At 42.0% G+C, this 26,343-nt stretch overlaps 1 protein-coding gene across 3 annotated transcripts; it reads right to left on the bottom strand.

The window, feature by feature from the left end:
- Positions 1-363: 363 nt before the first annotated feature.
- lpin1a (lipin 1a) lies at positions 364-25,597 on the bottom strand. 3 transcript variants are annotated; one of them, XM_084363780.1, is made up of 24 exons: positions 25,221-25,597; positions 15,254-15,454; positions 14,898-14,993; positions 11,107-11,203; positions 10,800-11,016; positions 8,677-8,751; positions 8,390-8,482; positions 8,138-8,252; positions 7,786-8,023; positions 7,265-7,417; positions 7,059-7,152; positions 6,679-6,878; positions 6,433-6,526; positions 5,879-5,948; positions 4,951-5,037; positions 4,415-4,507; positions 4,265-4,329; positions 4,034-4,172; positions 3,598-3,746; positions 3,342-3,428; positions 3,000-3,152; positions 2,777-2,891; positions 2,561-2,664; positions 364-2,456 (listed from the first exon to the last, which is right to left on the bottom strand). In XM_084363780.1, exons 1-24 carry the CDS (start codon positions 25,296-25,298, stop codon positions 2,282-2,284), a joined length of 2,988 nt encoding a protein of 995 aa, XP_084219906.1. In that variant the 5' UTR covers positions 25,299-25,597; the 3' UTR covers positions 364-2,281. The 3 variants fall into 3 exon arrangements, with proteins under 3 accessions (XP_084219906.1, XP_084219908.1, XP_084219907.1); XM_084363782.1 differs by lacking the exon at positions 25,221-25,597 and adding an exon at positions 18,694-18,839; XM_084363781.1 differs by lacking the exon at positions 4,951-5,037.
- Between the last annotated feature and the right edge of the window lie 746 nt (positions 25,598-26,343).

The raw sequence follows: 26,343 nt of genomic DNA, 5'->3' as shown, positions 1-26,343 counted from the left end.
CAAAGACATTTATCGTAAAGCATAAAATGGCTGTCAGTGCATTTGATTGAGCACCAGTAACAAAGTATTTAAACAATATATCAGCCCTCGAAAGGATACGCGGTGAAAAATAATGGATGACGGATCAGCTCTCTGAAGAACAGCAGAGCTTTTCTTTTTAAAAAGGTGCAATATGTACAAATTTTTGTTTTGAATTTGAATTTTGAGTACGAATTTGCCAGGGGGCCAATTCTTACACATTGCAACTTTTTTTTTTTTTTTTTTTTTTAAGTTTACTTCATAGTCACAAAAATGAACGTTATTTGTTATTTACAGTGGTTTCCTCCCATTTTAAGTTGTGCATGTGGTAAAAATAAACACAGATGCAGTACAATAGATGTGTTTTGATCAACAGGTGAAAACATAAACATTTGATCAGGAAAAAAAATGTACACATGACAAAAAATAGATGTGTTTGAGGAGAAACAGCATCTGAATATGCTGCATTAAATCCTCCACTACGGGACAGGTTAGTTCTGTACATAAAAACATACTGATTGGTGCAGTAACATTATAAAACTGAAAATATAAGACCGCAGTCCTGTATGGGCTTATACAGTCATTGCATTGATGAGCATTAGTCATTAGAATAACACACACTGAGTGATTCACACACTACATTCTAGCATATCACTGGTGTTAACTTATTCGTACGTATAAAAACAGAAGTTATTTGCATTGTCCTGCATTTATCTTGAGTATTGTCACTGAACACTAGTTAGAAAATGTGCCAGAGCCACATCTTTCACAGTAGCACGGTCAGATTAGACCACACATATTAAACTGGACCTGCAAAGGAGTTTGGCACAGAAGATGATTGGATACACTATCTGTGCTTTTTTTTTGCATGTTCTGGATGGTTTTTACTATAATGTGATGAAATGTAATGTGATGAGGTGTTTCTGGTGCACTTGAGGTCAGAAAAGAAAAACCACAGCCACATACCTGGACCTGGTACTTACTGTTTGGTGAACGTATTGCATGTGATGAGTAAAAGAAGCTGGTATTCTAAACCAAGTTAAGAAATAAGTGGTGCACCAACAGGCTGGTTGGAGATTTGGAAAGCTGAGTGTCAATAATAGAAGCTGTACTTTAGGGGATATGGAAGGGTTCAAGAAGGGATGAGCGAGTACACCACTACTGTATCTGTATCTGTTCAGCCAAATAAATGATCTGTATCCATACCTGTACTCAAAATGGGCAGGATTTAACCCTGATAGAGGGTAATTAAAGCCTTAAAATTAGTGTGGGTTGATCAGAAGCTGCAATATTCATTATCTATAAGAAGACTATTCACAGAAAAACATCAGAATTGAGCTTCAGATCAACGATCATAAGAGGAAGAGAACTTCAATCAGTTACCCATGAGGATTTTCCTTCATCACGAGAACGGATATAGACACATTTTACTCGGACGATACTCGTAAAAATCACTTCATCTTTTCATTTCAACCGAGTAATTGCATAAAATCTCTGCAGGGCAAAGCAGAACTTTTGCTAAATATTTAGAGATAGGCATAAACACATTTTTAGCATAGAATAGGTATCAGGTGATGGAAGTAGGGACAAATCGATATTGCACTCATATTGGTGTAACTTTTTTACCCCTCTTTGTGTGGCAGCTTTTCCACAAGCTGGCGTAAATGAATAATGGTGTGGGATGAAGGAGAGGTTAGCAACCAGTCAAAGGAATCTTTTAGGGTGCTGAGATATAATATGTAGTAACTATTATATTATACTTGTGTTCTGCAGTGTTGTGCATGGTCTATGGAATGGCTTTACAAGTTTTACCTTTGTGCGCATGTCTGTGAGTCAGTGTACTTGCAGATGTGTGATATTTGAGCTGGGGATTAGTTTTTCTTTTTACTCAAATCCTGTTTTTTTCTCCTTTTTTTACTCTCTTTTCTTCAGACTCAGCAGCCCCTCTTGTAATGGACCTCTAAGTCTGAATGATGGCGAGGTGATTTGTTTGTGTGGGATAATGAAACACATTCACCTACTTTGAATCAGTAGTCGCAGTTACTTATCTCAGGTAACTTATTAATCAGGTTGAGTCTGAGGAAATGCTTGATGGCTGTTTCCTAAAGTTTTTAATTCTGAAATATTCAGCACCTTCACCCTTAATCTGGGCTGCCGGCTTCACGATGAATCCCAAAACCACTGGGCACGGTGTTATGCCTTACTGGGATGTGGAGAAAAGCTGGAATGCAGCGTCCTAAGTGCTGGATTCGATGGGGTTTCCTCAGCTTGTCTCAAGTGGCTGTGGGTCTTCCTCTTCTTCCTGGCTGGTGCCTTCGGGAAGATGTTCGTTCCAGTAGTTGCACTGGGCGAAGGTGTCAGTGCAGGAGAAGTCTGCTGCCTCACCTCGAGCTAGGACCGGGAAGACGTGGTCGACCATCTCGCACAGACGGCCAAAGCTGAGAGGGAGACACACAAACAGTCAAACATCTACGCACACGTGTCCTGAGTCAGATTACATGGATTAAAAAAAAAATCAAGTGAAACAGAAAATATATCTTACGAGGAGATATTGGTTTTGGCGTGCTCCTGTACCAGCTCCCCTTTGGGATTGACAGTGAAAATCCTGTTTAGAGGAACACCCACCTCCTTATAGGAATATACATCCTGAAATCACACAAACACACACCATCAGCATCACTAACAGTCCCTTAAAAGTGTAGTCCTCTTGTTACACACAGATTACATGCTCATGTCTGCCGGTGTGCATCAGTCTCACCGTAGCTCTGTTGCCGAAAGCAGCGTAGAAAGGTTCAGTGTTTGGGTAGAAAAGGTTCTTTATGTCCGTGAGACACTCGATCTTAAACTTCTCTGGTTTCTTCTCAATCACCTCCCTACGAAACACGACAACACACGACATGACATCAAACACGTTACACATTCACTTCCTACAGTGCAGTACAGTACAGTAGCTCGTATGTATGTTCTGTTGTGTATCTGACCTGTGCAATGCAGAGAAAAGGCTGCTGGGGCTGAGCAGCACCGGCCCCATTGGCAGCATGGTTCCCCTCTCATTGACCCAGTGCAGGTAGCCTCGAGTCATATCAGCCATGCCGATGGCCCTCGCCGAGCAGTACATGAATTTATATCCATTCCTGCGACAGACAGACAGACAGACAGACAGACAGAGTGCTTGTATCTAGCTGTACACTATGTGCTCAGATAAGAATTCAGTACAATGACACCCAGGTGTTGGATTTATCTCAGTTTAAGGAACATAAACGATGAGCCAAACAATATTTGTATTATAAAAGCTAAGATTTCCTTGGTGAGGCAGCACTCACTGGCTGACTTTGTGATAGAGCCGTGCGATGCCCTGGTGGGTCCAGTCTTTACCCAGTGTGGGGAGGATGTGACCCAGTGTGTCTGACCTAAAGAGAGGAAACATCACACAAAACAGATGCACTTAATTACAATAAAGAGAGATGAACAACTAACACCGAATCTGTGTAAAGCCTGACATCTACTGGTGAAAAGCTGAAACTGAACGTGGTTTGTCAATGGGACAGCGAGACGGGCTTGCGTCCCCTTACCCCTTACCTGGTGATGGTTCCATCTATATCAGAGATGACTATCTTATCATCCCAGCTCCAGAGATAGATTGTGCCATTGCAGCGACAGGTGCCCTGATACTGAGTGGTCACACTGAACACCACATCATTAGGGCCCTCCTTCAGCTGCAGGCTGGCCTGTAAACACACACACACACACACAGTGCATGAAGATAATGCACAGATAATGCTAAGGATGGTAAAATCTGCTGCAACATCACACATCATCATACAAAATATGAGAATAACATCCCCATTTACAGACACACTAAATGTTGCCATCTTTCATTCAAGCAGAGATACAGTACTGCTTTGCCAAAATTCTTGCTTTGTCATCGTGAATCATGTCTGAGGTGTGTAGCAAGTCGTGTTTTCACTTCCTTAATTCCATTAATGTCAATAAATCAAACTGGAGGAACACATACCAGTTGCTCTGAGGTGAGCCGAAGAGTCTTCTTATAACAGACGCTGCCAGAACTCACGAGGAGCTCTGACTGACACGACCCTGATGCCTGATTGGACGATCTGTGGTCCTCGTCACTAGAGGATGACTCATCCTTCATCCTGAAAAACCAAAGACAACCAGTTTGGTGTAAGATGAAGTGTGAAAACTGATGTTTGAGAGAGAAATGTGGCGATTTAAATTCTGAAGTCACCTGCTCGCTGAGGGCATGGTGATTGAACTCTCGTCCTGGCCTCCTCCTGCTTCTATCGCTGATTCCTGAAGTGCAAAAAGGTCAAAGAGTTGATGACAAATTATACTTAAAAAATTATATGTAATATAATGTGTGTATCAGTGTACTTACTGATTTGGAGTCGCTGTTCCGGCTCCTCCATGAGAACCACCAGCGTCCTCCTTTCTTTGGCATCTTCTCCTTCATGATGTTCTCCACTGAGGCCTGGAGACAACCGTGCACATACAACTCAAAACCGACTGAAAATGTAACTCAAAACCGACAGAAAAAAACTCATGTAAACTCATAAATAGATGAACAGAAATTAACAAATCAAAATACGAAACAGACAGCACATTTCAAACCACACTGAATTCCAACTAAATCACCAAAAGAAAGGCAGTTACAGGTGAAGATTCAATGGCACACAAACAAAGAGCAAAGGATGCAAAGTAAAACCTGAAAGAAAGAGACTCGGGAAGATCGTGACTGGATAACAGTGGGAAATGTGTGGTAAGAATGCAACAAGAGAGACCACAAGAAGTAGGAAAGAGACATGCAAGGCAGAGAGAGGCAGACAGACAGGCCGACAGTGGTGAAATGATGGTAAGCAGACAGACGAAGACGTGCCCTGACCAACACACAAGCAAAGCGAGAGAGCGTCATACAGGCTGTGCAGGACTGGAGCCGAACAGACCGGGGAGGCAGTACGAGAAGAGGCCGAAAGCAGAAAACACATAACTCAAACACCAACACTTAGTACACACAAACATCGGATGGATGGTGGGAGAAAGAAAATGTGTAAATAAAAAGGAAAAAATAAGGAGGGGGATAAAGACATGACATTATTAAAGTGTTAGGAAAACAGATTTAAAGCAATATTTCACTGTGGTATAAGACTTGCAGCTTTGATGTGAGCTTCCTCGTGTGTGTTCATAAACAGCCAATTTCAACTGCTGGCACATCAAACTGAGTGTCTAAATATCATATGTGCGAATAAATGATATAGTTTAATGTGAACACACATTATTTGGTAGCATTTTCGTAGCAGTTTCATTATCATGAAATAATGAGAGGATGCTGGCAAGTGGCAACACTCAACCAAAGTGAAACATCAGATTAAGGAGAATACATTTCAAAATGCTGGAGGTGCACAGGAGAAAGTGATGCAGGGGGGTGCAGGACACTAAAAGACACCAAACACCACCTAACAAATATAATGGTAACATAATCAAATTATATACACAAATAATATAAACAAGGACATTAACCTGAAGTACAGGTATGTTGAAGCCTAAAGTGATTCATTTTAGTCCCACAGAACAGAGTTCACTGTGCAGTTTCAGTTTATAAAATATCATGTATTTTAAAGACTAATCTACCCAACAGTATTGTAAGTACTGCAACATAAACATGCTACTTGCACACTAATGCATCAATAATTATAATCCAGTAGAGAAAAGCCAGTACTTTTATAATTTTTACATTAATACAAGCTACTTTTACTTCAACATTTCTAAAAATATACAATAAACCAAGGAAATAAATGTGACTATTACTACTATACTACTGTATGTATCACTGTGGTGGTCTTACCTGCGGCAGTGGTTTCTGATAGACCTGCATGGCCAGCATGACAGGAGCTGCTGTGCTCCAGTTGTAGTACCTACAACAGAGGACAGAGAGCGCTATAAGCATTTTACACCGCAGACAGCTGGCACATGCCTTGTGTTAGATGAGAACACGGATGCCACTCTCATGGTGTACTTTGAATTTAAGCAGTAACTTCCTGGAGTCTCTGCTGGTGGCCTGGCAGCCTTGCAACAACCACGAGACACCAGGAAGTTGCTTCAGCCGGCCAAGTAATAGTCACAATCACACACATATTTAGAGGATCTGGAAGCAGTTCTTGTCCCTTTTGAACAGAGGGAAGCTGTAGCTGTGTCTACCTGTTTCCAGTCTTTGCGCTACGCTAAGCTAACCAGCTTTGTTTTTCCCAAGATGTTGAACTATTACTTTGAAGGCTCTGTTTGTTGTTGTACCATTGTCAACCCCAATAACCTAAATATGCCTTTTACATACAGCATCATAGTTTCTGCACTCGGTCTAAGTGTATGTAAACTTTGAATACTGAATATATTAATACATACTTGTTTCCGATCTTGACCACCAGGTTAGGGTCATCGATAATAGAAGGGTTTTCAGAGAACTGCTGATAGGTAATTGCCCTCTCCTTGAACTCCTCTGTTGGATGAACACACACAGGAGGTACATACAAGGACAAGAACACACACAGAGTGACAGACGTATTTTAAAAAAGACAGAATAACACAATGAGACGAAGTCTGAATTTCTTCCTTCTGTCATTGCCTTTACTGCTCAGATCTTTATCCTACCTCGTGTGATCTCCCTGTTGTCAGTGAGTCCTCCGCACAGAGAGATGGCAACATGAGGCATGTCCCCTATTTGGTCGGACAGACTGTCTACGCCGCTGTCCATCCCGCTGCTGCCCACTGACTGTGGGGACTGATTAGCGCTCCTCACTGCCATCATCATCATCTCGGAGTCTCCCCTCATGGAGCTGCTGCCTCCGTCACTGAAGAGAGAGAACCACATACACATATACACAGTTACGGTCAAATAAACACGAGCGTAATGTACCATAAAGTAAGCTAAGCTGTAGCCATGAATCCTAAAAGTAGACATATAGGTATTTATTAGACACAAATAAAAGCCATCTCAACTCTACCATGGGGTATATATTTTGTTACTGAACCTTTTGGGGAAGTAGAGAGCAGCTACTTCAGGCTCCAGCTCTGTGATGTCATCCAGGTATATTCCATCAGCACCCAGGTGTTGGCTTCTCTTTTCTAATAACAGATCAGACTTCATCAGCGGCAGACATAAAATATGATACTGAAGCATTTAGACACTTTGAGTTCCAGGAAATACTTTGTAGTTTTTGGGACGGAGCACTGATACCTTTCTTCTTGGACGGTGAATCAGTCCTTCTGATGGGACTTCCTCTATTCCCGCCTTCGTCAAGATGATCAGGGAGAATCCTGGGAGACATCGAGCAGGCTGTTAAAGCCTCCATCTCTGCACACAGGGGCCCGACACTTTCCACGTCTCTCCCTGAGGAAAAAGAACACAAATAAACTCATAAGTTAACAACCACCAAATTTACTTTAATTTCACCACCAGAGGTCACTAAAGGGTAAGTGTAAGTCTGACAGTGGGGTGTTGTAGATGCCTGTTGTTTACAACCTGCAAACAACTTTAACTGTGGCTCAGAGGGCACTGTTTCTTAAAATGACCTCATACACTAGCATGAGCAATTACTTATAAAGGAAGGAGTTAAACATCAAATATATTCACTGGCAGTAATGCTTGATCGTTGGAGGCATGTAGCTTGATATATGAGCAGTAACACAAGTTAACAATTATTGGTTATTTTAGGTCAGTTGTCACCCTAGACACCCTATTGTCCTCCATCTAACTACCTTGCTCTCCTCCAGCCCTGTCCCCGGTGTTAGTGGTTAGTTCGACCATGGCTCCATTTTTACATTCTTCAGTGTCCTTGTCTCTACCGTGAGCGGCGGTCTCCCCTGGCTGGGGAGCATAGGTAGTGATGGAGGGGGCTCCAGTGTCACTGATGGCTCTGAAGTGAGTGCTGGCAGACACCGGGATGGAGACGGCTGTGACAGCGTCCTGCTTCTGGTGGGAAGTCAGGAAGGACGGCTACAAGAGAAACAGACAGAGATCAAACTTTTCACACATTTTTTTTAATATACTCAAGTATGTTTCCTTTTTCCCTTTTTGGAAATACTCTTGTTTGGTTACTGCAATTTCTACCTGGGCAGCCTGTGGCAGCTCCCCCCAGGTCCACAGCATCTCAGGGTTGTCTTTGTTTTGATTGGTTAGCTCTGAATCGCTCTTCGGCGTTGATGACCGTGAATCGTCAGCGCTGCTGGGAAAGTGAAAAATGTAGTGTATTTTTTTTACATACAGCAAAAATACTAGAATTAAATAAAGCAGAAATCCCATTAAAAATGTTTCAATCATTTCCCAAAAACTGCATGATTTCATTTCATTTGAAAGTGATACCTAATAGCGGAAGAGAAGTGAGAGGTCTGCTGTGGACAAGAGATGGACAGACCACAGGGTGGAGGGATGGATAGAGTCTCCTTAATCACATTACTACAGGAAGATAAAACACACAGAAAAGACAGACAAATACAGAAAAAGGAGACAAGAAAAGAGAGACGGTGACTCACGATGATTATCTACTCAATGTGAGCAGAGAAGATGTATTAAAAATGCGTAGTACAATATGAATTTTACAAAACAGTAAACAAGACGATGAGTGTGTGTGTAACATGTCCAAATAATACCTCTGTGAACGGGTCCAATCAGTGCTGGGGCGTGTGTGCGTGTTGGCTGTAGACCCCTGATCACTGTAACCAGGTCTGATCACAAACACACATATGCAGGGAGATGTCAGTCATATACACACACCGTGCTATACACATAAATACATAGTGTCTCTGCAAGTCCAAATAAAGTAAAACAAGTGAATTGTTTATGCTCATAAAAACGTCTAGAAATGTTTCAAAATACCAAAAATTAAACCTCTTATGAGAATTTCTGTGACATGAGACAGAAACACACAATCTTTCATGTCTTTCAGGGTTTCAAGAATGCCCCCCCGCCCTGCCTTTTGGAAAACTGTCTAAGAAAAGCCTGGAGCCCCTGCAGTCAGAGTCAGGACGCGCTGTGAGTTATTATTTGAAAAGAGACAGCAAAACACTGTGGGAACAGGACGCATCCCTGGAGAGCGTCCCACAAGCAGAGCTGGTTTTCAAAGGCCTTCACACACAAATGTAAACTCAAACATGCACATACATGCAGAACCCACAGTCATTGTTATCTCGTTAAATCGTCACTAAGCATTTAATTTGAACCACTGAAATGGTTTTACCGAATTAACTTACTAGGAGTAATGGCTTACTACATAAACACAATTTTTGTGCCAAAAGGAAGGACAAAATGTGGACGTTTCACATTTGATCATGGCTCAGTTGAAGATAATGATGCTGGTTCAAATCTGATGACAGTTTGTGGGTTGCTTTGTCGCTATCAGTCAAATCAGACCAAACAACACCCACGCAGTCCTGATGACGCAGGTTGGCCGAGTTTCTGGTTCTGGAACTTGAATAGCAATCACAGTTGCAATATGTCTAGACTTTCATCTCTCGAGGTACAAAGTGCTGTTACGAGACAGGACAGTCCAGGGCTAGCTGGTTAGCATACTAACTTCAATAGACAACTATGCAACACAGTACATAGACATCTACGACATAATGTCAACACTGTTATTTCGTCACATTCTGTTGATAATTTTAGTTATTAACTGAATGTTTTTAACTATATTGCAGCTTTAAACACAAAGATGTTTTCAATTGCTGTCCTGAATATTTGATGTTACAGAGAAAATGCTCAAGATTTACTGCCATGTTTACAGGAGCTTTAAGGGAAACAGAGGTCGTGCTGACATTTGATTGCTATATACTCATTCCCCTCATCTCTGAACCCTGAAGTCCAACCCTTACTTCTTAACTCTAAAGTACAAATCCTAGAGTCCACAGCCTTTGCGAGCTGCTCTGTGAGGCTGGACTTTGGCACGGCGTAGCTTTGTGCTGAATGCTAATGTCAGCATGCTACCATGCTCACATCGACAACGCAAAAATGCTAATGTTTAACAGGTCATGATCATGGACCTATTACTACATGATCGCCATTTCACTTCAGCATGTTGGCATCTTGGTATTTAGCACAAAACACAAAGCACACGAGGCTCGTGGAAATGTCATTAGTTTTGCAAGTACTGATATTTGGGTTTAAAGGGAAGTATCTGACTTGACGATTACAACTCAAAATGTCGTGGCAATCCAACTAATAGCTGTCGAGATACTTCAGTCCGACTCAAGTGTCCGACATGCCACAGAGCCGCTAGTGCAGCCAGAAGTGGACACATTCCAATTTGAGCATTAGCAGAACATCCACTGTTTACAGAGCTTTTTTTGTATCCCTGTTACTCTGATTCAGCTGGTATGACCACTTACACACTCATTCATGCATGAAAGAGATAAACACATACACGCTGTCTCACACAATTAGTTACTGGCAGTGGTTCGTCTGTTCACAAACAACATTGTGACTGCTGACGAATGTTGTTTACCACAGCACAGGAACACGCTTGCTGGCATTTAATAACCTTGCTCTCTCTCCCCCCCTCCCTCTCTTTCCCTCACGCGCACATCAACAAAATGACATGGCTGAAAGGACTTTTCAAACCCATTTAATGGTCTGCTACAACAGAGACAAACACGCATAAGCTGTTGTCCCAGAAAAGCTTGAAATACTATTTTTCCCATGTCTGTCAGTCCTGGAAGCCTAAAATATTCAATCTGCAACCAGCATATTCAAACTATTGCGTAAACACACATACACACACCTGCTGCAGTCACCCTCCTCATCAGAACTCAAGTCGATAGTAAACATGTCCTCGTCCTCCGAGAACTCTTCTCCACTCTCCTCTCTCCTCCCTCCTCCTCCCCCGCCCGCCTCTGGCCGTGCCTTTCTTCTCCTCTTCCTCCTCTTCTTGGTCATCCCGCCGTCGCTTTGCTGAGGCCCCAGGCTCTGGACAGGAAGTGAGCTGCAGGGAATGGTGTCTACGTGATGAGAGCAGAATTAAAAGACAGTTAGAAAAGCACACTCACATCTTTACAAATCCCAAAATGTCTGTTTTGAGCAGGGCCTACCGTGATGACGAGAGCCGCCCCTGCCTAGCTGGGCCTCCATTAACTGCTCCCCCATCGTCATGATGGGTGATGTCGCAAGGTAGGACGGAACCACTTCCTGTCAACGGAGGAACGTGACATGAGCATTTGAGGTCGTTGAAAGTCATGATTAACTTCATACTTCAAGCTGAAATTAACAGCGATGTGAGATAATGGATGGATGGAGCCACACGGGGAAGCGAGTGAGAAGATAAAGTGAGGTAAGAGTCTGCAGCCCTGCTGTGAGATGTTTCATATAGAACAAAAACTGACTCAAAGACAGATATTTGCATCCCTGGTGTCAAACAAGACAAGCGTTTGGTCGGTTTAAGTATTGGACAAATTGAAAATCTGAGCAGATGATGGCGCTAGACGAAAAGTTAAAAGATCACTGAAGTGATTTCAATTTATCCTGAGGGGGTCGTGTACCATATTTCATGGTAGTCCATTAAATACTTGTTAAATCGTTTGCTAAAGGTAATAACAGTTAGGGAATAACTCTGAGGGTGATGAAGGTCTGCACAAAATCCCAATAAACGCTCAAACAGTTGTTGAAATCTGGAGCCACACTGCTAAGCTTGGCTGAAAAAATATAAAAAATGCACCACAAAAGCAGAGTATTACAGAGTAGAAACTCAGCGTTACTGATTGATGAGACAGAAATGCTTTTTCTCCTCCGCGCAGATCTCCTTAATCCGGTGGGAATTTAGGTTTTGAGCTCAGATTAGCAAAATCACACAGATTTGCTCATCGCAGTCTCTCTGCAGTGACCACGCCAGAAAGACAAACAGAGAGCGACACAGACAGAGAGATGACCCACACAGTGCAGACTGACACATGCCTCACAGTGCACGTGTCATAACACAGTCCAACACGGTTTACAGCTCTCGCCTCGCTGTAAACATCCACCCAAGAAACACTGTTTATTCATTGAAATGTTTATGGATGCCGTTTCTCTTAAAAATAGACGTGTCATCTGATGTGAAGAAAAGATAAGAAGATATTTTCTGATGGTTTCTTTCCCTGAGATGGTTCACACTGAAGTGACAGTTGGTTATACAGCAAACTGATGAGACAAAGATGAAAACAGTTACACTTAATTGTTCTGTTTTCACTTGTAAGGAAGTGAATTATGCTTGACATGACAAGATAAATTACACCGTCGTTTTGTTTTTTCCCCTTTGTTTGAACCACAGGTATTCAGACGTTTCATGCTCTAGCCTGAAGACTGATTTCTGCTGAAACACTGCTAGTATTCAATGATCTATATGCCAACACAAGTCCCAACAAGTCCTTAAATGTAAACAGCGAGCGAGAGAATAAATGGGGGGTTGGGTGGGAGCAGAGGCACAGGAGACTGGGCTCGATGCCAAATAGTTCTTTCAAAATGTTCCCATTCAGATCGGCGAGATAGTAACTTAAACCGCTCTCTGCTTGTCTTGTTTGTCCTGCTCCTCTTTCACCATCTGTATGTCTCTCGAACCATCTCGTCTGTCTCCCCGTCAGTTTGGACAGCGCTCAGATCAGTGACAGCCAGCTTCTCAGTGCAACCGACTGCGCATGAAGGTGAATTTGGCAGAGCTATAAATAGACCTCTGGCGGTTTTCCACTCTGCGGAGGGAGAGTTATGTCAAGCAGAAGATATGACACGAGGCCCAAACAGCGCGACAGACGTGGTCAAGGAGAATGTGGAAGTAATTCTCTTTGACGATGTTTCTTTGAATCCAAAGGCACTGATGGATTTTCCCATCCATTTAGGACATTGCAATAAAGAGCACCTACGGCAACTGCTGATTCACTGGCAGCTGGATAAAGGCTCCCAATCTTTGATACAGACGGTAAATAATGAAAGCAGAATTAGACCAATGTAATCTTCAGATTAGGAATTATATCTTCTCAGACATATTGCTGTTAATCCCTGGCTGGGAAACATGGCCAACCCTCATCGCGCTCACCCCGCTGACCCTCTCCAACTTCCCATGAATCCTTTCCTATCGCCTTACAGAATCAGTTGTCAAAACAAAAGGAAATGATCCAAGGTCAGATTCCTTTCTGCTATATTTGCATTTGTGCTGCGCATTCTTCCTCATAACATAATCTAGTACGGATTGATGCATAAAAGCTATTGTCTGACTTTACACTGCCCTTTATTCCTTGAGTTTGATGTGCTGGCCACAATACAACTTCGTCCCTCTTCTCTCCTTCTTCTCTGCAGTTGGCTAGGTGCATATCTCATAGCACATACAGCGAGGATGAGTGCCTCATGGTGCTGTCAGAGCATACATTTTTAGTTTGTGCATTCCTACTGAGGACAGAGGACTGAACCCTGACCTCCGGTGATGATATCTTCAGTGTAGGTCACATGAATAAAACAGGAGATGACAAAACAACCGAGCATCTGCAGCTCCTAGAATTGACAATGCGTAGGAAGACAGATTATAAAATGTAACTCAATTTCCAAAAAGAAAAAATTTATTTTCCACAATCGCGAACTAAAATGTTGCTGCTGCTTGTGTGTGTGACCCAGCGGACTGACCGGTATGTGTTTATGCTTTCTGTCAGACCCGATGGTTCATTTCCAGGAAACTAAAGTCGTGCTGGCCGACAACAGGATGCCACAAAGGGACAGCAGCTCCTGTTCCGTCTTGTTGCTCATCTTATATTTCAGCTGATGCGCTGCTTTTGTACAAACACAACCTCAGGCCAGCAGGTTGTTCTCCATTAAAGAATGAATGATGATATCGCCCATGTGTCTTGTGACTGGTAAGGTCATCCATCTTTCTGCCAGGGTATTTTTCTCCATGTGATCACATTATTTGATCTGTCTTCACTTGCTATCTCTGCCATCTGTACAGCCCCTTCCTAATATTATGTACTTTGTTTTTTATTGCTTGTGTTGCTGCACTGCATTTCTTGAAGTAGAATACAGTTGGTGCTCTGAATATATCTCTTTATGCAGCATAAACCGATGCCACACATCACAGTATTTTTAGCCTAAGCTAAATTGCAGTGCGGTCTCTAGATGAGCCTTTAAAATAGATTAAGCTCGCATATGCACAAGAGACGATACAAAACTCAACAATTTGTCAGTTTTTCGCACCAACAATTGCACTGTGGCTGAAGCAGGACATTTTTACTTTGTCACCTCGCAACACACTGCATCACCCAATTAAATCCATGCAGAATTCACTGTAGCGAGCACCTTCTGGCATTTTGATGAAGTAAAAAATGAACGCTGCCATAACTACCTTAGGCTGTTTTATAAAGTGCTGTTTAATAAATGTTATTCACGATCTTGTTCTTGCATTTCTGTTTGGGTCTGATTTTGTGGCATGTTTAAGTCATCTTTAGCTCACTGCCTATCTGGGCCAGGACACTCTTGACTTGGCACTTGTTGAATACTTAGAAAAATGTCCTCGAGCTCATTCTGTTTTATTTATATTGGTCACGCCTCGCGCTGCTACTGTTCCATGACGACAGGGTGTTGACTGTTGAAGGAGTCTCATGTTGAGGAGGGGCACGTGAGCATGTCTGAGCAGGGAAACTACACAAAGTCATGTATTTACAGATTCATCAGAAAGTGCTGAAATCAGTTCGAACCATCACAATGCAAACCAGGCAAGAAATGAACGACCGCCCGTCCAAGTCAAGCGCTGCCGCCTGTATTTAAGTTCAGGCTGAACGACCTTCGTGTCGGTAAGTTCAGTATGTTCGGTCCTATATTTGTATGTGTTTACTGACTCCGAGTAATGACTCTGTCAATCATTACTCACCAGTGTGTTCTCGGTCTCTCTGACGAAGAAGGCCTCTCCATTCTCGCCCAGCTTCATGTGCAAACTCACCGGCTCTCCGTTGATCTCTATGTCCACCTGCACGAAAAGAATGAAGAGTCTTTCATCGTGTTTTAAACCTCCTAAGTACTTTTACTGAACTACCACCACTGATTATTAAAACATATGTCATCATCTCTCAGGAAGCTTTATTGGCTTCTGCTTTTGTGCTCTTGTCACATTACAAGTGTGAGCAACGGCCTCTCAGCTCTCCAATTACCCATTCACAAGACTGCACTTTGCATGCAACGACAAAGAGAGTGATAGCGTGCAAGAGGGAGGGCACCCTATAATCTCACCACTTTCTCACGGGACCGCAGCACACCCATCTTGCCGAAGCGGACGTGGAAGGGGGAGCACTGCAGGGTGCCATCGGGCTGCCGCACCACGATGACATCTATACATCCGGACAGGGTTGCAGGGTTGAGTCCCCTGTACAGCTCCTTGACCTGCACAAACACCTGGCCCGCCAACTGACCCACATAGTTCATGGTCTGTAACTGGAGAAGGACAGGGAAGAAAAGTGGGAGGGAGAGTTTTTATTTATTTTTAACAAAGATGTGTCTTCTCATTCTTCTCTTTGTCCATTAAATAAGGTTTTATTTACATTTAAAGCCTTGTACGCATGCAGAGCATCACACGCTGGCACGACAGATGACCCTTTAATGGCTGTCAGGGATCAAACCATTGATAGATGTGATGTATTGTGCAGCCATCCTGTCATCCTGCCACATTAAAATACATTATTGATCCACTGAGTCCAATTACTGCCCACACAGGCCAGCCACGCCTGCGATCTCAGACATTTGGCAGGTTCCTGAAACCATAAACATCGACAGTTTTCACACTCTCTACCCTCGCGTTGTTGCGGGTATGTTTGTGGTTGGTGTTGGTGTGTGGGTGCATGGATGTGAAAACACTACACTTTTTTTTTGTCTGTCGAAGACAAAAACTCCTAACAGAAAGGCTCAAAAGTGCCTTTTCCTCTCTGTAATGCAAATAGAGTCGATCAGGGACGGCAGTAATCATGGGTTGCTGTGCCAGTCTCTCTGATCCACAGCCTCTAATGCTCCCTGTCTAGAATGCCAAACATGCCCCTGGAGAGAGACACAAACAGGGAAATGCATTCACTGAGCTGAGAGACGGGTGGGTGTCGATTCGGGGGGCAGAGAGGGAAAAGAGATGGAAAATACATTCAGCAACCAGAAGTATTTCTGCAAAATATTATTTTGACTTTTTAAAAGATGAGTTGATATTTAATGCTTTCATATAAATACTTCAAAACAGAGAAGGACCAGTAGACCGATTCTGATTTCTGTTTTGCGGACAAGCTACATGTGTCATTATTTATTCAACAAAATATGTGCCATTCGTGTTTCCTTGGCTTCAAACAAGGATGACAGCATGTCTGATATGACCGATAGGAATTTGCAGAATGACTCGGATTGAAACCCGTTCAAAGGACAGGCAAACAAAACACTGCAGGCAGATAGGATGAAATGTGAGGAGATTAGAGGAGAGAGGACACAGCGGGCAGCAAGAGAGGATGAAAGAGTGAGTTTAATTGTGCCATTTTCATTTTGATTCCTGCTTGTGGTGTTTCTTTGTTTCTATGCTAGGTACAGGCCGATGTAAAAAATGTCATGCCAAAATTATTCTTTTGTACATATCCCAATAATCATCACAATATTCTACAAACTTTTAAATAAAACTAAAATTGTACTGAAACATACTGGAATCTTTAATAAGTAATCATAAATCTTCTTATAAGCTCTTCCTGCGCAAATAGAGAATATATAAATGGTGGTAACCTCATCTCCCTGTCCAGTACGTAGAATTCAAACACACACACATCAGATTTTTCAGGGATACAAAGTGCAAGCCATGCCTTCAGCCATGGTGACAGGTTTAGGTAATTTAAAATAATCTACAACACATTGCTCATTGTTTAAATACAGAAACTGTATACACACACACACACACACACAAACACACACGCACATGACAAAAGAAACGTGACATCGCTCGCTTCGCTGTACAACAATTTGTCCTTAAAATCTCCACCTGCCACCTGCTTGTGCTGATTCAGATACTGGCATCCTCTAAGTCTCCACACACACACACACACACACACACACACACACACACACACACACACACACAGAGGACAGATGGCTGAAATATTTTTGGCAGACCATGTGAGAACATCCTAATGACGAGGATGATTTGTTAACACCCATCAATTACTGAGAATAACAGATTGGGGCTCTTCTGCTCTGATGACCGAGCATTATCCTGTTGTACATCATCAGACACACTCGAGGCGTCATCGCAGGCTGGTCCTGACCTGCCCGCTATGGATTCACAGTATACTACAACGCTGTTATTATGCCAGTGAACACACTGTGTCATGACTGAGCCTCATCATGATTTACATCAAATCAAATGTGGGTGTTTTCAGACATAAATGTCACATGTGCTGCAGATATTCCAGTAGCAACGATGCTGTTTCTTGAAATGAACTGTTGATTTTCTTAAAATGTTTTTTTCCCCTGGATTATCTGGAGTAGCAGGAAAAATCTAAAAACAAAAACTGAGCGAATAAAAGCAAAACTACCCGCACGGTTAAATACAACATGAGTAGGAAATATGTTGTCCTCTTTGACATTCGGGCGAAGTGACCCTTTAATCTCTCATTGTGACTTATCGCTCAAGAAACTGGGAGTGGGACTGTTTGACAATGATTACACAATTATCTGACCTCTTCGTCTCACTTGTCACTTTCTTTGTCTCACAAAACACACACACGCACATGCAGCTCATTCACGGACATGCCACAGACTTGATATCACTGTCAACATGGACCACGTGTGAACAGTTGGGACCATTCATATGCACGCACACGCACGCACTTATAGACACACACACAACCAAAGCATTGCCCAATCTTCCAGGAAGCCTCGCTTTAACAGCCAATCCCAATGTTTCCCCTATTATATAATAACCAATCACGAGACAGCTCAGGGGGTCATTGACTTTCACTGAATGCAACTGCTGCACAGAAACAGCACAACATTACATGGACATCAGTCTAAACAACTGCTGTTACTTCTGATTCAACCCAGCAGAGGCTTCTTCATTAAGAGTTGGTCTGTTTAGATGCAATATAAGTCTCACTACAGCCAAGACAGTGAGATCAGCAGAGATCAACAGGGATTTATACCTAATGATGATGATGATGATGATGATGTGGAGATTATCCAATTAAATCAATCAAGTGTGACACTGTAGGATTACTCCCTGTTACAACCAGGACAGACAGAGCTCATTGTATTTCAATGTGATTTAATTTTTTTTAATTTTCTAATATAAGATGTTTTATCATCTATGACCTCCTTCTCCTCTGTGAACAGGAGGAAGGAACAGAAGGAATAACACATAAAACATCAACACGAGCCTGCTGCTGATCTGATCGTAGTACTACAGTAGTACTACAGTAGTATCGTGTGTGGCCTGTGAGTCGACATGTAAACATCTGCACACGGGGTGAGGCTCTGCAGTCCGCACCGCAGCTCTGCTCCATTCAAACAACCGCACCTTACAGTACACACAAGGCTGCAGACCTTCAAGCCTATAGATATTCATGTATATATATTTACTGCTTCAGATGCTCCTCGGATATTGGATATTTCCCTGACTGAAGGAAGGTTACTGCACAGTCCACAAATCGCTCACTTACATTATTTATTGATGTCGCCCTTTCTCTATTTCCGCGATATTTCCATCCGTCCAGATGTTCCTCTGCCGGTGTACACTCCGTTACATGTCGCTCCTCGCGTCAAACACTGTCTCGAAGCTTTCCTGACAGCTGATCCTGATCTCCTGCTCGAGGCTTCTTCTCTATTTAAACCACTGCGAGCATATTCCTCCCACCTCCACCGGACTGCGGAAGGAGAGCGACGCGATTGGCTGAGCCGGCGCTGACGTCACACAATGTTGACCAAAAAAAAAACAAAAATCCCTCTTGAAAAAAGTATTTATGATTAGCCTACACTAATGTGATGATATGTACATGGTTTGCTATTTGGGGCAGAGATTTAAAACAAAAATAACAACAACAAAAAAACGAAAAGAGAAAAAGTAAATCAGATGATGATTCATGCATATTTTAATCATACACATGTGGGTATTTTATTATTGTCTAGAATGAGATTAGATTGAACATTTTCCAGAGAATTTAGCAACTTTAGAAATAATCTTAATCATCTTTTTCTGCTTTATGCTCTGTAAAAAAGTTATATTGCACATTTCAGACAACATCCCCAACTGGCCGATGTCATCTATTGATATTTTTAAATCACTTATAAGCCTTTCTGAAGGACTACTTCTTTGCCATGTTATTCTCAAGCAGAGTGACACTTCATTTATTGTTTAAGCTTAATTTAATCAGGAAGAGGCCTCCAATTTGACCTCTGACCTTCTGGAAAAGAGCTGCAGGACATCTGGACCATTCATGTATTTCATAAACATTTACAAATGAAGATTTGGGCCATTTTGTAAGGCTAATGATTTATTATAATTCACGACGCTTATGCTTTTGCTTTATTGGAACATGGGAAATTTGTTAATGGCTTTTTAAATGGATAATAACGACACAAACGGCTTAAAGATATTTGCAAAACCTGGTTCTTATCGACTGTACCTGATTTACTGAGAATTTTGAAATTATTCATGATCAGTTAATGAAGCGTTAGTTACAACTTGTGAAGCCTTTCTAAAGGGCGCCTTATTTGAAAGTTTGAGACATTTATGTTGTAATTCTCTGGTGCTGTAGCTGATTTATTTTAGCTGTGTTTCTTTTAAGTATGGATGTCTTATCTGCTGCATTATGATCATCATTAACAAAAGTATAATTGAAGGGTGATGACATAAAATATCTTAATTCCAGTCTTCCTGTTTATGTTTTTTAGCCATCAATCCACAGCAGTTGTCATACAATATGATGAAGGCAGAGAGGGTAACTGAAGCCACATGAGGTTTTAACTATGAGCTGAATAGTAAACAACATGTGACAACCCATCTACTCAAACGACATACTATGATGCACTTAGTTGAGGTCTTCATGAGCCAAATATAATCACTTAGATACGACCGAGCTGTCTATAAAAAAGACATGCAGAACATCATATGTTTGGCGGTACATTTCTTCCTGTGTAAAACTGGCAGAGCAGGATCCAGCTCTTATTATACAGGAAAACAAATCTAGTATGTGGAGCAGAGGAGACGAGAATAGCAGTGACATTCAGACAGCTCGAAGGCATCTGTATTTGTGCTACGGACTGTCTCCGTTTTCAAAATGTAATCTATTCACATGCCCTGACACATCCAGGCCAGACTTAGGCAATGCTGGCATGGTCTTTATTTTTAGGTGGTTTTGATTCCCAAATGGTGGACTAAGTTTACAGCTTACATGGTTTAAATGTGGCACATGCTAATTGGAATGATCTGATCTATTCTGATGAAGGAATCCCCATTAACTGCAACTCTACAACTGCAACACTGTACACATATATATATATATCAATATATATATATATATATATACAGCATTTCCTAGTTTTAGGCGATGATACACTGATGAAGTCTTGTTATTCCCTAAGATGACCGACTGCTGGCTTAAGCAAGAGACTGAAATGACTGAGCACGGGATCAATCTCCTCACATAACTCTATGCAAGAGAGCTCAGCCCATATAACTATTGTATGTATTTAGCCTACACTCATGTTGGATTATCAGTCTCCTAAACTGTCCTACTGTACATCACAACACCTGCGCTGTGTTTAAGGTACAGTAACCTGTAGAGCACTCCTGTCACTTATTTGTTTGTGCCCTTTAGACAAATAGGAGGCTGCAGACTGACAGCACTGTGACAGTAAACCGAAAAGAGATCATGAAAATGGTCACCTAGAGACAAGTTGACTAAACAGAGTGCAGCAGAGTATGATGACGACAGGAGATCAATCAAATAAACCACATCATGACATCAGGTAAACACTTCCAGACACGCTCAGATCTGCCTCAATAAACATCGACATGTTCACACATTTAATGACACTAAAAGAAAACGATGTGCTCTAATGTTTTGGATAATTGCTGTCGTAAGAGTGTGTTCCTGTGATTTAAAGGTTTAACGCATGGCTATGATTGCAAAGCAAATACCCTTCGGGCTAACGATAAAGTTGTTGTTATAAACACTGCTGAACACAACTGATGTACATTCCTGCCAGAAAGTGGCAGAAAATGATTAAGAATTATATATTTTTCTTTGTGTTTTTTCAGCTGTCATCACAGTATGCAGTATGTCCCTGACTTCTGCTGTGAAATCAGATTATAGAAAGGTTATGTAATGTTCTTAAAGTTCTCAGTATAAAGAAACAAACACAAAGAGTCTCCCTGGCTGAGCCTCATGGCTTTTGTCCTTGCCCAGTGATTCTAAGAAACAGCCCTCCACATTCAGACTTCCATCCAACTATTCCCGCGCTTCTGTGTGTTATTCGAGATTTTTTTTTTTTAAACACACACTCACACACATGCACACACACACAAACACACACAGTAACTCCCTCAGTGTGTGCGCGCCAAAAGAGACTGAGATGAACATCTCTCGAGGAATGAGGCGTTTCGAGAGAACAGGTTTTGTGTGCGTGCATGAAACTCCAGTCTCAGCATGTGATACAGTTCATGTATCTCTGGATCGATGTCTGCTGTCAATCAATACGTACACACATTTGCAGTGTGTAGCTGCTGGACATGTGATTATTCACTTTGACATAGTTGCTGATGGACACACACACGTAAACACACATACACACACACACACACACACACTATCAGCAGCAGGCAGCCGGAGAGGGAACAAGGAAACACGTGTTGGGTTTTTCTAAGAACTGAGTCATTCATCAGGGAGCAACGAGAAGCCAGCGAGAGTTGGAGAGGGAGGGGAGAGGGGGAGACAGAGAACATAGAGATAGGGGAGTAGACCACAGGGGGGGCTTGCAGGATGTTGAAGTTTGTGTGGATGTGTGACAGAGTGAAGAACTGGTTTATTTACTCTGTTGTGCAGGGTGATCATTGGGTCAGGTGTTCTGAGGCTACAGTATATAATATCTCTATATAAAGTTCTGTAAGTCTATTATGGATAACGCAATACATGGGTTTGTTTTACATATTTTACATACTGATATTCAATCTGTTAGTTTTATGCCATGCTTCAGTATTTATTATCATTTATTATCCTGCCTGATGTTTGTATGGTAAATATCAAGCTGCAGCCAGACGCTGGTTAGCTTAGCTTAGCATATAGACTGGAAACAGGGGGGAACAGCTGGCTGGCTGTGTCCAACAGTAACAACATCTGCCTCCCAGCACTGCTAAAGCTCACTAATTAAAAAGTTATATTTTATTGTATAAAGGCTCAGTTTGTAAGAATTGTAGTTGAAAACATAAAAAAAAAAACAGACGTCTGTGTGTTGCAGAGACACCTACTGAAGTTAGCATGGTAGCCAGTTAGCCCCGGCCCATCTTGGTCCAGAGCTCCTGTGCTAGTGATGTAAACACTTCCTGTGCACCCGGTCTAGACCGCTAGCTGCACAGCAAACTGAGCTAACTAGCTAACGGCAGCTGCAGTTGCTCTAGTAATATGCTGCCTCATATTTGTTTTAAGTATGAATTCACAATAAATTAAAATTCTTTCATATTTCACCTTTAATTTTGTGCAAATCCAAAGTCAGGCTGACTGTTTACCCCCGTTTCCAGTCTTTATGCTAAGCTAAGCTAACAGGCTGCAGCTAGAAAGTGAATGTACAGAAATGACAATGATTTCCATGTTCTCATTTAATCATAACAGGAAATCAAAAAAGGCTTCCCACATGTCAAATTATTATTTTAAGACTGTAATTAAAAGAAGAATATTTTCACTGTGCTGCACTAGACGTCTTTAGACCCCATCAGCTGGCGGCTGGCGTACGAGATCTCTACATCCTTCCTGGGTTGAACCTAAGGTTATTTTTAGGATGTCATGTTAACTGCAGTTCTTTCAACGGGGCTGCCAGTGAATTTAACATATTCAAGTGTGAAGGATGTGAAATTGTAAACACTGACACAAACTTGACTTCTGTGACATTTCAGGAATTTCATTCATCAAAGCACATTTGAGGCCATGTGCTTTGTTTGTTTATATGGGTGGGTTAATATTTGCTTTCTGCATGCATGAACTGTATGTGTGTGTGTGTGTGTGTGTGTGTGTGTGTGTATATATGTGTGTCTGTTTACAGTATATGTGTTTGTGTGAGTGCTGGCTGGTTCTCTATCGCCCTGCAGAGTGTTACCTCATGCCAGACACGTGAGAGGGACGGAGAGGAAGAAAGAAGGTGGTTTGCTGGGAGAAGGGTAGCCTGATCTCTCCCAGGAACCCTCTCTGAGGTCAAGAATGCATTCATTTCATCACCACGGAGACGGGGGAGTTTGGGGGGATGGGCTGCATGAACCAATGGGAAGGCTGCCTGAGCCACGCATTACAACTGAACTGTTCAACCCGCCCTCAAGGTGGAGTCACCAGACATGATCCAGGGGCTTTAGAAAAAGCTGATTAGTTTAGTTTTCAGGGCCAGGTGTGCCACCAGGCCTGTTCTGACCTAAACAACAACGTCTGACATGGGACACTGAACAAATATCTATATAATACGTACAAGAACAACAGTTCTACCTATTGTTCAGTGTTACAAACTGACAAACTCTTCACCCAGAGAGAGAGAGCAGCACATGCTGTTTGCGTGGCCACTGCCTGACCAACCCGAGGAGAAGCCAGATTTAACAAATCCTATTACATAATGTGTAGAAGTTGTTACATTCCAGGTTTTATTACCATCATAAACATGTTAAAATTATGTCTGTACAGTACATATGTGTTATTATTAGCATACACAACATGCTCAGGGCCAGGAAGACATTGCACCGGAGATTATAAACAATTATTGGTACAATATGCAAAAATGTTGCCCCCTATCAAATTCATACTCAAAACTCAGAATTTTACATTTTTGTTTTAAACTAAAATTCTTACATTATTGCACCTTTAAAGTTATACAATATCAAGTGAACATGCCTCGTTGTAACTCTTTTTTATATTTCTATACGGAGGGAGAAAAAATAATGGCAAAAATGCCCTTCAGTTAAAGATTAACTCCAGAAACATATTATCTAAAGGAGGAAGAGGGAACGTGGAGGTGCTGCCTGAGCCCACAGAGCTGCTCACAGGCCCCTGCATAGCTGGACTATTATATAATACCTTTGCTAACTGTGGTGTAATATGCCTTTATAAGTACCTACGTGGGCCGGAGGTCATGCATGGAGATGTGAGCTGTTGATCTAGCACATGGTTATACTGCACACAAACAGAGACAAACGCTCACATGCTCTGAGTGCACAAGCAGCATGCACAGCTCTCAATAAAGTACAGGGTTGTACAGCAGAAGGACACGAACAGTCATACAGGCTCAAATAGAAACAGGCCCGCAGAGTGAGCGTGTTATTTAATCACAGTGTTTTTAAGGACACGGTCAAGTTTTCAAGGAAAGTAACTGAAGACCTTCTGAGCAGTAAGGTGATCCCTGCTCACATCCATCTCTGTTCATGCCAAAGTTTTACTATCACAGATTATTCTCAGTTAGAAGTCACAGTGCTTTTCTGTTCTCCTGTCTTATCTATGGGCAATCCAGGCCTGTTTCCGATTGTTTCCAGAATTTTAGGAGCTATTTTTGTTCTAAGCCTAAGTCTGTAGTACAAGACAAAGCTCGGTAGAATGATATTTGTCATATCCCTGTGCTTCTCTCTTCACCAATATTTCTCTTTCCGAGGGGAGACACTGCAGGTGAAAACATATTTTTGTTTTTGCACTCGCCAACTTTAAGATTTTGGTCTATTTAGCTTCAGAAACATGTCGTCTTTCAGAATAGCGGAAAGGAAATTTCTGTTCTGGACAGTTACACAAATTGGCACATATTTAATTAGATAACGATTTGCATATTTAACCAAAAAATATCAAAAAACGTGTCATCCAAAATAATTATTGTCATAATGTCATCAACTGAGGACGTTTCATGGTGATATTTATTAGTTAAAAAGGTTACCCTATTCACCTGTAGCATCTCCCCTTACATCATACAACTATACATTACAAACTGTATATCATCATTTTAGTTTTGTTACCAGGGACCAGCTGTCATTGGGGCTGTCATCCTCACTGTAGCTGCTGAAGTCTTGCCTTAGCTCTTCCATGGGGGTCATTGCTCCATGTCACAATCCTATGCTGTCCTGAGTGTCTGCTGAGCTGCTGTTCAGTGAAATACGATGTGAGGAGCCTCAGAACATGGCAGGATATCTGGATGAATCCACTTGAGAGGTCGAAGCAGAAATCTTCTGAAAGAAGTCACACTCTGAGATGATGTCAAAAGTTACTGTCACTTTCCTGCTCAGCTTTTTCTCAAATCTTTAGTGTCTTTGTTCAACAGTCCTACAGTAGTTCGTCAGTACTTCTTGATAGATGCAGAGCGCCGTTCAAACTCTGTCTGAAGATCCTACTCTACTTCAAGATGGTGCAAAAACTCTCTTCTAGATGGTTCTGAGTCCTCTGTGGCACTGTTTGGGTAAGTAGCTGCTGCTTGTGCGACATGCAGTATGCTTTTAGACTAAATTTATCGAGAGTGTTCTGGGAATGGACTACTTGGAGGAAATCTGAGAGGGTCCAGAGGTGTTGGACCCTTCTGCCCGTCTGAGGCCAAAGTCTCATTACACACACACACACACACACACACACACACACACACACACACACACACACACACACTCATTCACACAAATTCTAGCAAACATACATGCATTGTGGATGTGTGAATTGACGACATGACATTTCATATGTTTAAACACATGAACACATGGATCAAATCTGTCGGGGCAAACATTGAACAGACACCATCTATACATGTCTCTGTGTGTTTTTATCGTCTGTGTAGCGCTGACTTTGTGAGAGAAAACACAAATATTTTCTGAAGTCACCTCGCATCACATGCAGACACACCAGTGAGCTTCCATGTGGGGACAGAGGCAGCATCTGAAGGCAGCAGTGTGGTGACTGAAGCGTATTTGCCATTTAACTCTCGCTGCTTTTGATACTCAAGCTAAGAGAAGCTCCATTCGCAGTCTCAGATATCTCTTGAAGACTGGTAAAGGCACTGCAGGACACAGCTCTGCCTGACAGGGACAAGATCCTTGTGCACTTAAGTCTGTTTCAGCCAGGATGCCTTTCTACAGTTTAGACTCAAGTATATACAAA

Source organism: Pagrus pagrus, assembly GCF_965226575.1.
Source record: "Pagrus pagrus genome assembly, chromosome: 1".
Lineage (NCBI taxonomy): Eukaryota > Metazoa > Chordata > Actinopteri > Spariformes > Sparidae > Pagrus > Pagrus pagrus.
This window is presented reverse-complemented; position numbering and strand designations above follow the sequence as displayed.

What these genes read in the sequence shown, in the direction of transcription:
- lpin1a (XM_084363780.1), bottom strand. Translation starts at nt 25,298, where the DNA reads ATGACCCCCATGGAAGAGCTAAGGCAAGACTTCAGCAGCTACAGTGAG. An exon ending in CAGGGCTGGAGGAGAGCAAG is followed by an intron (nt 7,418 to 7,785) that starts GTAGTTAGATGG and finishes CTTTTTCCTCAG; the next exon opens with GGAGAGACGTGGAAAGTGTC. An exon ending in CTCTATCACAAAGTCAGCCA is followed by an intron (nt 3,153 to 3,341) that starts GTGAGTGCTGCC and finishes TGTCTGTCGCAG; the next exon opens with GAATGGATATAAATTCATGT.